Source organism: Pelodiscus sinensis, chromosome 2, assembly GCF_049634645.1.
Source record: "Pelodiscus sinensis isolate JC-2024 chromosome 2, ASM4963464v1, whole genome shotgun sequence".
Lineage (NCBI taxonomy): Eukaryota > Metazoa > Chordata > Testudines > Trionychidae > Pelodiscus > Pelodiscus sinensis.
The window spans coordinates 52,771,245-52,785,109 of NC_134712.1; the positions used below are offsets into that span (position 1 = coordinate 52,771,245).

The 13,865-nt window shown below is 39.1% G+C and overlaps 1 protein-coding gene across 1 annotated transcript in view; it reads right to left on the reverse strand.

Annotated features, from left to right (window-relative positions):
* CRISPLD1 (cysteine rich secretory protein LCCL domain containing 1) overlaps positions 1-13,865 on the reverse strand; it is a 66,941-nt gene that overhangs the window by 18,353 nt on the left and 34,723 nt on the right. Inside the window, 8 exon segments of the mRNA XM_075920498.1 lie at positions 1,125-1,200; positions 3,946-4,018; positions 4,109-4,152; positions 9,822-9,952; positions 10,844-10,910; positions 11,035-11,095; positions 11,194-11,373; positions 13,149-13,249. Of these exon segments, the coding sequence (XP_075776613.1) occupies positions 1,125-1,200; positions 3,946-4,018; positions 4,109-4,152; positions 9,822-9,952; positions 10,844-10,910; positions 11,035-11,095; positions 11,194-11,373; positions 13,149-13,249 (733 nt within the window).

The following is a 13,865-nucleotide window of genomic DNA, read 5'->3' on the forward strand; positions in this document are numbered from 1 at the left end:
GCTTTACTGTCAGGCGCACCTGCTCCTGGGTGTGCCTGTGTCCCTTTCGGGCCATGGCAGCTGCTATGCGGCCGTAGACAGCTGCCTTCCTCCTAGTGCGGAGATCATGGACGTTGGGGGCCTGCCCCCAAACCTCAATGAGGTCCATGACCTCCGCACTAGTCCAGGAGGGTGCGCGCCGTCTACAGCCCCTGGATGGCCCCTGGGTGCTGGGGGACTGCGCAGGGGACGGCTCGCTGGCACTGGCTCCCTGGCTCATCCTGGGGCCACTGGTTCGGGGCACAGACTGCTGGCAGGGCTGGCTGTGTCAAGTGCCATCTGGCCACAGTCTACCCCTTTAAGGGCCCGGGGCTGGGGGAGAGGAGAGGAGTTTTCCTGGTTGTGCCCAGAGTGGCCACCAGGGGAACCTGGGAAGGGCTAGCCTCCCACTAGTTCGAATTAAATGGCTACACAGCCCTTAATTCGAACTAGTTAATTCGAACTAGGCATTAGTCCTCGTAGAATGAGGTTTACCTAGTTTGAATTAAGCGCTCCGCTAGTTCGAATTAAGTTCAAACTAGCGGATCACGTGTGTAGCATCTATCAAAGTTAATTTGAACTAACAGCTGTTAGTTCGAATTAACTTTGTAGTGTAGACATACCCATATGTCCATAATAATGGCATTATATATATTTATTTTTGGAATAACATAGCTTTTCATTTCATTGGATTTTAGAAAATGTCATGTTTGTATCTGGAAAAGGTCATTAAGGGTCTTAGCCCTCCATTCATTGCTCATGTCATACAAGTCAGTGGCAATTTTGATCAAAATTTCAAAGTCTGGGTGCCTATAACAAGGAATGTAAATCTATACTTAGGCATCAAATAATTGTCCTGATTTATAGGAGAGCTAAGTATCACTGAATACTGTGGGAATACTGTGTGCTCAAACCAGATCAGTAGCACATGCCTAACACTAGGCATCGAAGTTTGAAAACTTTGGTCTTTTGAGTGCATGAGATATATAGGATCAGGTCTGAATTGTCAAGCTATATAATATACTCTCATTGTATATTCTATTGTACACCCAAACAGTTCCATGATCGACATTTATGAATATGATTGAATAAATCATGCTACTTACATCAGAATAAATTCGCGTTCCAATTACACGAGCATAGTGTGGGTTTGCCTGCAAACAATTGCGAGGACAATACACTCTGAAAATTGAACACAAACATACATTTTAAGATTGTATTGTAATATTGTAGTTACAATGTGACATTTCACTAAAGTGAGCTACAGGAATTTGACAGTGTCAATAAATTCAGTGTATAAATGTAAGGTGTTCATACGGATATTAGACCTATTGACTAACATTCATGCTGTCGACTAAAACGTCCTCAGCAAGAGTGAATGGTGGAAATTTCAGTGGGTCTGGGCTTTTCTGGCAAAGACGACCTAAAAGGCACTTCTGGACAATTGTTGCCTTTGTGCTGAGGAACTTTTACAGGTTTTCTTCCTCAAAATATTGAGGCATAAACTTCTCTTGATGTGTGAAAATGTTGGCTTCAAAGAAATAGCCTAGACATGTTGCTGAAATCTATAACATTTACTTATAAACAAAATATTCACCATGCCCTACTTTACCAAAGTATTAATATTTATTTGCAAACAAATATTTCCCTGACCTACTATCCTCCAAACTCTCCACTCCTGAACCAAACTACACAGTGCTATGTCAGACAGACCCTTATATGATATCTATTTGGAGTACCATAAGGATCTGCTTGGTACCCTCTTATATTCAGTGTCTGTGCAAGACTGTTAGGAAGGTGGGTAAAACCAACATGAGCTAAATAATTTTCTCTGCGCTGATGACAGCCATCTCCACCCGCATCCAGTCCAGACAGAACAATCAAATGCCTTTCCCTGTGCCTCAGCACCTCTGGTACATGGGTAAACATGAGCTGGATGAAGTTTTGTCCTGAGAATACTGAGGTGAAGTGGGGATTGCAGGAATGATGCACAAAACCTGGAAGTTTCTCTGACATCTGTGACCAAAGGTTGTGATGTGGGGACGTGGTTGGATTCCTAGCTACTTCTGGTGGTCATATTGCAAGTTAACAACAGTGCCCAAGACTATGTTTCTTCAATCTGTGGCTGGTCAATCTTTCCTCTTCAAGGTATACATTGTGATAAATACCTGTGTCACTACTAGACTGGAGTACTGCAATGTGCCTTAAATGCATTTAAAAGCAGAACCTAGTGTAGAAGGTGGCAGCTTACTTACTAATCAGTCTCTACTAGTGGGAACACATTACACCAGTGCTGCAGGATCTACTCTGGTTGGGAGTTGACTTTCAGGTGGCGTCTAAGATGTTGGTCTGATCAATAAAGCCCAAATGACTTGGAACTATTTTACCTCATGGACTACCTCTCACCCTGTGCCATACTGCCTTAGTTGAGAGCAGAGGGGGGATTCAAACTGAATCTCCTCAGTAGGAAATGACAGGAGATTATGGCAGAGGATTCCTTGTGAAGGCCTCTTATATTTGCCATGTTGTCTACACTCTGATCTTAACTATTCTGTGGGCTGGCTACAAAGTCTATCCATTCCAAGGAGTTCTGGAGACAAGCTGATGCAACTCAAGATACAATTTTTGAGAGAAGTGAGTGGAATGTGCGATAAAAGTTTTCATCCACAATAAGTCTGCTGACCTATGATTAGTATATCAGTTGTGGTTAGGTGACCACAGAGGAGAAGAGCAGTTGTCACAATTTATTGCTGCTTGTAACTCGCTGGGTTGTGTTTTTTACATTTGTGACCAGGGCATGCAGTGTTGAAGGGGACTTTGCTTTGGAGTTTTAAAAACTGATCTGTTACTCTTTGATTTCAGTTTTTTATTTTTAAATGTTTTCCTAAAAATAGCTTCTATTTTTCCCCTTCAGAAAGTGTTATATTGTGTGTGACAAGAGAAAAGATTAAGATGTGTATAAGGAAGGGATCTGCTCCATCCATTCTTGCATATCAGTATTTTACTTATTTCCACACTTTATCCAGAAAGAGTATGCAGCCATAGACAAACACCACATGAATCTAAGGTCTAAAATACTACATTATGTAATGTTTTCTTAGCAGTTCTGACTTGTATTTGCTTCCTCTATTGACTGTCGTACACCTATAAAACTACTCCTGTAGGTATATCCACGCTTGAGGTAATTCATGCTTCACTGTATTTACCCCTGACTCATCTATGGTTTTAAGAACTGCTAAGGTTCCTTTCCTCAAAATATTGAAGCACAATCTTCTTTCAAAGAGTGACAATGTTGGTTTCAGATACACATGGACAGTTTATACATTTTGCTAAATCTATAAATTGGCATATAAACAAGATTCTAACCATGGCCAACTTTGCCATTCTATTAATATTTCTCTGCACATACAAATATTTTCCTGACCTTCTATTCTCCAAAAAAATCCAACCAAACAAATAACACCTAAAATACAGAGCTGCGTCAGATCCTTTCATGGTATCTATTTACAGAGGAATAAACTGAGGTTCACAGATGTCCAAGGTACACAGCGAGTCAGTAGTATAGAATAGACTATATATATATATATATATATATATATATCTTCTTACAGTCTCTTGGTCTAACCACTAGACCACACTTTTCAAGGTGTAAGAAGACCCGTGTGCTATAGAAAGTTTAAAAGACTCTTTATTTGAAATAAATAGAAGTATATAGATCCTCCTCTCCTCAGAATGTATTGACTAGCTGACAGTGATCTTAAACCAGGGACTGAAAAGAAAAGTAAAACATTTGTGGTCAGATTTTCAAAGATGCTGACTTCCTACGGCTCCCACTAACATCAATAATGATTGTGGGTGCTCAAAACCTATGACAAAAAAGACTATTTCTTTGTGCTTTGATAGGACAGAAAGATTCAAGATCCTTACCTTGGACAGTGTGATGCTGGTTTTTGAAATGGGCATAACTGTTCCACTGTTGTTTCACAGGTGATAGCTTGAACTGAAGAAAAAAAACTGAAACTTATAAATATAAGTCCAAACAAAATACAATCCAATGTATGTTGAAGATAATATATAAAAAAATGCTAACCTGTTACTTTGGAGACTGTGAAGGAATTAGCAGATTGATATTTGCTAACAGAAAAAAGGAAATAAAAGAGTCAACAAACTTTTTTTTATTTGATTTCCAAAAGCACTAGACTGATTATGCTTCATTGGAGCCTGCTAGTTCAGACCTCAAGCATGGAGTCCCAATAACTGTGATCACTGCATTTATTATAGTCACAGTGAAACTCAGCATGAAAAACAGTGCTTCCCACAAACATGTGTTAAGCACTGGATTTCCCACATAGCAAATGAAGTTATTGACAAAGAGAACAAATACAATTACAGCAATCACAATAAGAGGTTCCATGAGTCTGTTTTAGACGGAAGTGCCAATCAGCAGAAGCATTCACAGTCCATTTCCTCCAGCCCCAAAGAGCCTGCGGTGGGCCCAGCTCAGGCTGCTCCAGCCAGCCAGAGCAGCTTTTGCTCCCCTCACCACCACCTTCCCTTTAAATCAGTTAACTAGTTAAACACTAAGTTAACCAACTATTCAGTTAACCAATTAAATGGGATTTTACATCCCCACTATGGACATAGCCACATTATTATCATGCAGGCACAGAGTGCTGTACAGAAAACCAGTCTCAGAATCTGGAACATGCTTTTTCAGATTCATCTTCTATATTTAGAATCAGTTTTTACATTCCCATTGTTACTGGCATCATGATCAGGGCAGCAAAAAAGATAAAATGTTCTGTTTTGGAATAATTACACTTTCACCATCAATGTCAAATCCTTATCCTGTTTCAGAATCTTTATCTAATAACTAGTCAGTACACTTCTTCATTACTTTTTCATCTGAAGAAATCTGGCTCTAAATCTTTGGAGGGGGGAGGAGCCTTCAACACCCTTAATCAAGAAGTAAATGACCTTTTTTGAATTGGGTGAGTTTAATTACTAAAAAACTATGAAGGAAGAGATGAATCCTTATGTGATCTCTAGAATGGATTAGTGTAATGTGTTCTAGTTGGGCTGCATCCTGTACTTGAAATTATTTGCCTACTTAATTTATTTATTTCTATTGGATACTGACTAACATGCTAATATGTGCTCTGAAGTCTGTACTGTCTTACAAGTGGAAGCAAATTGGAATACACAAGGCCAATCAGAGGGAGGGTTGAGAAGCCATTTGGCCTGGGCCTCAAAACTCAAATGCAGACATCTGTTAATTTTTTCATAGATTTTGCTACTTGTTTTTATGCACATCCCCATCAGAACAAAAAGTGATATAATCTCTCAGCTTAGAGTTGCACATTTAAGCAAATAAGAGGTGAAAAAGGCTAGAAAATAATTTGTTAAATACAAAAATAGCAAATTAAGTCTCTCTCATTTTTGGTGCCTTATTCTGTTTTTGTGTGATAGCTGATAGCAATCTGATAGCTTTCTTTGATAGAATAACATGCCTTGTGGATAAGAGAGAAGTGGTGGACGTGCCATACCTAGACTTTAGTAAGGCATTTGACACGATTTCGCATGGCCTTCTTAACAATAAACTAAGGAAATACAACCTAGATGGGTGCATAACTGGCTGGATAACCATTCTCAGAAAGTAGTCCTTAACAGTTCACAATCATGCTGGAAGGGCATAACAGGTGGGGTTCCACAATGATCTGTTTTGGGACAAGTTCTGTTCAATATCTTCATCAATTATTTAGATGATGGCATAGAGCAGCCGTGGCCAACCCGTGGCTCATGAGCCGCATGCGGCTCTTCTCCCCTCCCCCCCACGGGGTGTGGGTCGTGAAACACCCGCATCCCTCCGTAGCTCATAAAGCCTCCACCAAAAACGGTCCTCTCCTCCCGGCTCCCTGTGCTGACCTGGGCAGGGGAGCTGTCCAGTGCGGCCATTGAAAATGGAGAATGGGAAGAGATTGTACTGCTGAAAGGGATTTAGGGGTATAAGTAGACCACAAGCTAAATATGAGTCAACAGTGTGACGCTGTTGCAAAAAAACGAAACATGATTTTGGAATGCATTAGCAGGTGTGTTATGAGCAAGACATGAAAAGTAATTCTTCTGCTCTACCCTCTGGTGATTAGGCCTCAATTGGAGTATTATATCCAGTTCTGGGTACCACATTTCAAGAAAGATGTGGAGAAATTGGAGAAGGTCCAGAGAAGAGCAACAAAAATGATTAAAGATCTAGAAAACATGACCTAGGAGGAAAGACTGAAAGAATTGGGCTTGTTTGGTTTAGAATAGAAAATACTGCAAGGGGACATTATATAGTTTTCAAGGACATACAAGGAGAAAGGAGAAAAATTGTTCTCCTTGGCCTCTGATGATAGGACATGAAACAATGGGCTTAAAATTGCAATAAGGGAGCTTTATGTTGGACATCAGAAAAAACTTCCGAACTGTCAGGGTGGTTAAACACTGGAATAAATTGCTTAGGGAGGTTGTGGAATCTTCATCACTAGAGATATTTAAGAGCAGGTTGGATAGACAGCTATCAGGGACATCTATCTAGACAGTGCTTGATCCTGCCATGAGGCATGGGAATGGACTCGATGATCTCTTGAGGTCCCTTCCAGTTCTAAGATGTTTTTATTTTTATTATGACTAGGGGTCAAAAGCTGGAAGTGACCCAGGCCTCTCTGGACCTCTGAGAGGATCTGGTAATACAAAACATTGGTTTTAATCTTTTATATAAAGTTTTAAATGGTTAGGATCTCTGCTCCTTTTGGGTACACTTAAACTATGATAAAGGTGGTGGAATATACAGGGCAAGTTGTATTTTAACATATGTTAGTTGGTTAAGGTGAACGTAACAGAGAGAACAATCCTGATTTCAAGTCTAGCTTCATCTTGAGCATGTAACACATGCAGGATACATCTACATTCAATTTGGAAGGTATAATTTCAGTTTGAGTAGACATACCGGTGCTTTGACTGAGCTAGAGCACTAATAATAGAAGTGTAGCTGTAGTGGTGGAAGTGGCAGAAGGGGCTGCCTGCCCTGAGTATGGGTACATACATGGGGCAGCTAGTCCCTCCTGTCCCTAAAGCAACAGTTGTATTTTTGGCATGACAGCTTGATCACCTCTGGGCTCAGCAGAGAGGCAGCAACAAGGAGGCTGTTCATAGTTTCTGTGGTCTTCTCTACAATGGTTCCAGACCCAGTATAGATCAGACAGACCTGGAGTCTGCTCTAATCTATAGCATCTGGCTATAGCCTGTAAGGGAGCTTCTGCCAGCCAAAAATTACCTGAGCAAAGTGCATTCCAAACCTTCCCCCCTTCTTGCGCATCAAGGGCTGAAGGAAAATGAATATCAGTCACCTATATTAGCTGTATGCTTCCTGGAGGTTCCTCCATACTGGGATAATCTGTACTGGGTAAAAAGAGCCAGTTTCTGTCCTTTCTGTGGTGTGTAGTTGATACAAAGTACAGAGTGAGTGAGACAAATGGGTCTTACTTCAGGAAATCTTTCCTCATGTGACATTCTGCCAATCCCTAATTTAACACTGTAACCTTCCTCTGGATTTTTCTAATCCCAGCATGTACTTTTTAACAAGTGTGGTCTATAGACACAGAAGCATGTCAACTATAGCTGGACATTATTGTATTTTCCCTTATTAAGGTTGCAAAGGTAGTATTAAATTATATCACCACATGCTGTATAAAGCAAGCCATGGTTGCGGGATTTTATTTTCAATTACTATACCAATATTGGGAATTAGGTCACTATTACAAATATCCACAAGTAATGTCACCTAGCTAACAATGTGCTGCTTTATCTCAATTCAGGTTTGGACCATTAAGAAACAACTAGTTTTGCACATGATAATGCAGCCTGAGTAAGGAGCAACATGTTAGGAGCAGGGTGAGAGCTTAAGCACAGCCTCTTTCCTCACAGCCTCATCCCTGCTTCTCCTTGCACTCAGTGGAAGGTCAATGGCAATTTTCCTCTGTGCTGGTTCAGCTGCACTGGCCGCTCCTGATCCTGATCTATACAAGATCAAAGACACTAACAAAGACAGTAACTTTATCATAATACACTGGCATTATGACAAACACATTTATCATAATACACTAGGGTGAAGCCTACTTTGATAATACTAGCACTGAAGTAACACTAACATCTTAATATTCTGAAAAGCTAGTACTGATGCTGCACCCCAGTTGAGCCCTGGCAGACTCTATCCTCCATTCCCACCCACCTTGCTTCCTTTTACAAGTTAAGAAATATTTGCATTTATTTTTCTGTACAAATAGCTCCAACAAGCCTTCAGATAAGGATCCAAACTTTGCTACACATTTCTGAATCAAACATCCAGTGTTTCAAGTTAAACATTCACTTAAATACATGCACTTTCATGCTATATGTGAGCAGGTAGTAGGAGTGATTCACTTCTAAATATAAATTCTTATGATTATTAATGATTCCATAGAACTCTTCAGAAGAGCAGACGGGGTGTGTTCCAAAGTCCTAGGAAAATTCCAGTTCTAATAATTATAGAATACTCTGCCCACTGTAGCGCTATAGTGCTAGCCTGTTTGCTTGCTTATATAGCTTTTCTTATAGTTTTGATTATTTGCATATAAAACCACATCTACCTCAAACAATATTATTGCATTTCTAATTCTGATTATTTTCCATTTTATTACCAGTATCTCAATACAAGTTTTAAAGCTGCATTTTGTTCTCATTGTGAGTGTCCTTGTCTTACATCCCAGGTGTCCTTGCAAACTGTATGTAGCCTGATTCTGAGACATGAAATTTATGATCAGATTAATTTGCGAGCCTATAAACAATATTATTTAAACAATATTATTAATCTCCTAAAAACAAGCCACGCTAGCATGGTTAGTTACCACTGTTACACAGGATGAATAGATAATTTTAACTCAGGATAAGTATGTACTTTTCCATTGTATGTACATTTTACATGAATATAGGAAATACATAATCAGAGACACTAATTTAGCTACACTAAATACATAATCAGAGACACTAATCTGAGGCTACATCTAGACTGCAGCGCTTTCTCAGGATACTAGAGGTATCCTAGAAAAACACTGCTGCATCCAAGGAAAGCATCTGCTTTTTTGAAAAAAATTCGGAAAAGAGAATGTGTTCTTTTGCCATCCTTGCAAACCTCGTTTTACGACGAATAAGGGATGTGCCAAAAGAGGAGGTTTTTCTGAAATTTGGTGCTGAGTAGATGTGCCAAATTTTGAAAAAGACTCTTTTGGAAGAAAAGCAAAACAAGATATGCAAATTGTGATTTGCAATTTGCATATCTTTTTCTGACTTTTCTTTGTAGTGTAGACATAGAATGAGAGGTAAGGTAGGAAGAGGTAATATATTTTATTGGCAAGAGAGACAATCTTTGAATTTGCACAAAGCTCTTCTTCAGGTTTGACTATCTGAAATAATTGCCAAGGGCAACTATTATACATTTTCCTTGCCTCTTCTATTAGATATAGCATTTTTGTCACTTCTTATCCCATAGCTATTCTGTCATTTCACAGTACACTCTTAAGAATAGCTACACTTTCAGAGTTGGTGAAATGATACCTGTATTCATGTGTGTGTTGTTTTTACAATGCTTTCAGATCTTTCAGGATGAAAAAATTTATAAGGGAAAACTATTATCATGACTTATTTCAGGTGCAAAAAAATTGCAATATATTAGAAACACCACACATTTTAGTTGTAAGCACAATGAGTATCAGTAATTTTGCACTTACCCAATTGACTGAATGCCATTTCGATAAGATTTAATGAAGTAGTTTTTCCTTCCTTGCCTACTGATATCAACCCAACCACCATCGTTGTCTAGGATACCATAATGTATGGCAGCTCTACAAATGCTGGATTGCTAAAAAATGAAGCAAGAACATAATTTCTATGTCAGATGAAATAATTGTTTTCCTTTATGTTTTAAATGTGAAAAGGCTACTCAGTTTACAATTGTACCCAATATTTACATTTCATAGAATCATAGAACCATAGAGCTGGAAGAGACCTCAGAAGGTCATTTGTTAAAGCTACTCAGTCTTATGCCTTGCAGTCATCATCTGGGGATTCCTTTACACAGAGATAGCCACTTAAACCTTCTGCCCTTAAAGTGAGGCCACCCAGTAGAAACATGGTCCTGAATCCAGCCCTTACCAAACTTGGAGTATTACCAGCTGGGTCTGGGTCTGGAGCCTCCACAAACATCCCTATTAAACTTGTTGTAGTTGAGGTCACCATCACCCCACATGAAAAAACAATTCTGCCATTGCTCACAGTACTCATTCATACTAATTTATAGTGTCTATTGTTTCTTTCTTTTTTTAGTGCTCCAAAGTGATATGCAACAGAATAAAGCTAAAGAACCAGATATTTTAAACTAAGGATTAAATTTATATATCTAGACCCATGTTCCCACAAACAGCCTATAAATATGCCCCCACAAAATCCTAAACAATATTTGTACAGATTTATAGCTGTCTAAATGGTCTGCATTCAAAAAATCCTGCATATATTCACAAATATGAGGTTTTATATAGCCATAAATTACATGTTTAGAAGCTCAGGAACAAATCTAGACAAAGTTGAGGCTACCTTACAAAATTGCTGTAGACTTTTTACTTCTATGAGCATTTATTTCTTTTGAATGCATTCTTGCTAATAACTAACACTTTCGCTAATATTACAAATTAAAAAACCAGAATTCCATTAATTATAACTATACTAAACACAATTTAAAAATATATATGTTTACCATTTCATAATGAACACTTCCAATCACTTTGCCCTTACTGTCCAAGCAGCCAGCAGGACATTCATACCTAAAGATTAAAAATGCAAATTGATTTGAGAACCTATGGTTACAACAGGAAAATATATTAGTTAACATATACACAACACTCTTTAGAAGAATCTCAGATAGTCAAATTGTAGAAGGTCTCATACCTATTGCAAGTTGTCCCTTTGCACTGGTCTCTTAGCCTTACTTCACAAGAAACAATCTGAGCTAAATAACAAAAAGCCAGTATCATTAAAATATCTTAGAAAGCTTTTTGTACACTTGGTTCAAATTAGTTAGCATATAAAAAAATGCAAACTCCTTACACATTTGCTGTGTGCTTATTACTTCATTTCTTTCACTATCATCATTTCTTGTGGAGCCTGTAGGTGAATGGGTCCTTGATCGACTTTGTGATGTTGTATCCTGTGCTTTGGATTGCTGCCGTTCAATCTCATTGGTTTCCTCCTCCGGCTCATGAGGGGAGTAAGACCTGTCCGAACCCTCTGTTTTAGTGAATGAATGAGACAAAATTATTTTTCAGAACAGATTTTCATCAATTTTTATAAAGGTCACTGACAAAGTGGCAACTCTGTGAATATTCGTGCTTTTAATATTCTGTCTTCATGGAACAGTTTCAAAAGAGATCGATGAACAAAATAAAAAAAGTGGTCCTTCCATTGACTAATGGTATCCATCAGCTAGATGGATAGCTGATGCTTGGTAACATATACCATATACCTTCTTAAGTCTTACATGGATGTCTTCTTCACTTTCTAGCACTTACAACCTAGTTTTAGGTGTGAATGTGCTGGCGGCAATATTTCTATTTTAACATCTTCCCTCTGTCATCAGGATCTATAGATCCTGGATCCAGGATCTATAGATCAATATTGGACTTCTAAATCTATATCTACCTGAAATTAGGCTCTTTTCTAGGCACCTTAATAAAGATCCTAATTTTCAGAGATGTTCACGTCTAAATGTAACTCTCTTATTTAGGTACTTAGATGTAAGCACCTAACTGTGACCCAGATGAACAGCTGAAGAATTTTATTCAGTAATCTTACTTTTCAAAAATATTAATAAGTGACTAAGTCACTTATATTAAAAAAATATCAGCTTTACAGTCTCCTTCATTCTAATGATAAAAAAATACAGTTTTGAAAAATGTAGACAGTAATAATGATACAAGTTGGAATTTTACTGGAATTAGTATATTCTTTTTGCTGCCATTTTTTTTTTCTTTGGTGTTTTGCTGAGATAGCAGGAATTTCTATTTAAACAAATTATTAAAAAGAGTTTTCAGTGACTTATAAGTAAGTGACATAAACTGTATACAGTGCATCATGCACTGCTGTCAATGGGAACTCAGCACACAGCTATTCACCAGAAGGACTCAGATTGTCGAATCATGCCTTTAATAATTGCTGGAGCAAAATTTATAGTACAGTATATGTTCCAATATTTTAGAGCATAACAAAGAGAGAAAACAAAAATGGTGTATTTATGGTATCCAACCACACAGTCCAATTGCAGGTGCATTTGTTGTAATCATAGAATAGAATAATAGAATCCTAGGGCTGGAAGAGACCTCAGGAGGTCATCCAGTCCAGCTCCCTACTGAAAGCAGGACCAATCCCAATTAAACCATCCCAGCCAGGGTTTTGTCAAGCCAAGACTTAAAAACCTCGAGGGATGGAGATTCCACCACCTCCCTAGGTAACCCATTCCAGTGCTTCACCACCCTCCTAGTGAAATAGTTTTTCCTTATATCCAACCTAGACCTCCCCCACTGTAAGTTGAGAACATTGCTCCTTGTTCTGCCATCCGTCACTATTGAGAACAGCCTCTCTCCATCCTCTTTGGAACCTCCCTTCAGGAAGTTGAAGGCTGCTATCAAATCCCCCCTCACTCTTCTCTTCTGCAGATTAAATAAGCCCAAATCCCTCAGCCTCTCCTTGTAGGTCATGTGCTCCAGCCCCCTAATCATTTTGGTTGCCCTCTGCTGGACCCTCTCCAATGCATCCACATCCTTTCTATAGTGGGGGCTCCAGAACTGGACACAATATTCCAGATGTGGCCTCACCAGAGCCGAATAAAGGGGAATAATCACTTCTCTAGATCTGCTGGAAATGCTTCTCCTAATGCACCCCAATATGCCATTAGCCTTCTTGGCTACAAGGGCACACTGTTAACTTATATCCAGCTTCTCATCCATTGTAATCCCCAGGTCCTTTTCTGCAGAACTGCTACTTAGCCTGTCAGTAATGGTACATACCCCTGTAGCAAAGATTTTCTCTGCAACCTCCTCCAAAACTAGGTGGACATGCAGAACAAGGGCGGCCATGTTTGTAAGGAGCATGGCCCCACCAATTGCCCCTGAAAAAGAAAAATGCATTTTTGTTAATATTAACATCATTTCAATATGTGGCCAAATAAAATGAGGAAAAACTTGTTTCAATGTACAGTGATATTTGAACTGTGATGTTGTTAAAATAAACCAGAACTCCAAAAGGGAGTCTGAGAAACTAAGGCAGTAGCATGGTCCGGTGCTGGATCAGGTGAAACCCGTTACTCAGCAGTGATGGGCAACCTAGGCTAGTGAATGAACCATATAAGTTGCCCTCCTTCATCTCACTGGGTTACAAGATTGTTGTAACCAAGATGGTCTCCTGACAGGTATGCAAGCACAATTAGCAAAACTACCCTAGAATTTGTGGGAACTACTGACTGAACCATAGCTGCACTTTGAATGCAGAGGGTTTGCATGGCTCTCACAGTCAATGTTGTGTACCATCAGCATGCACCTTACTTCATGTGCCCTTGCTTTACGTTTGTGTCACTTTAGTACTATAATAGGAAAAAACTATTCAGACAGAAACCAGTGGAATTGTGGGCAATAGTAAACAAAATGTCTTGGGGGCCACACACAGAACCTGTGGGCCATGAGTTAACTACCACTGCTGTTACTAGTGTGCCACCAGAGCTAAATTCC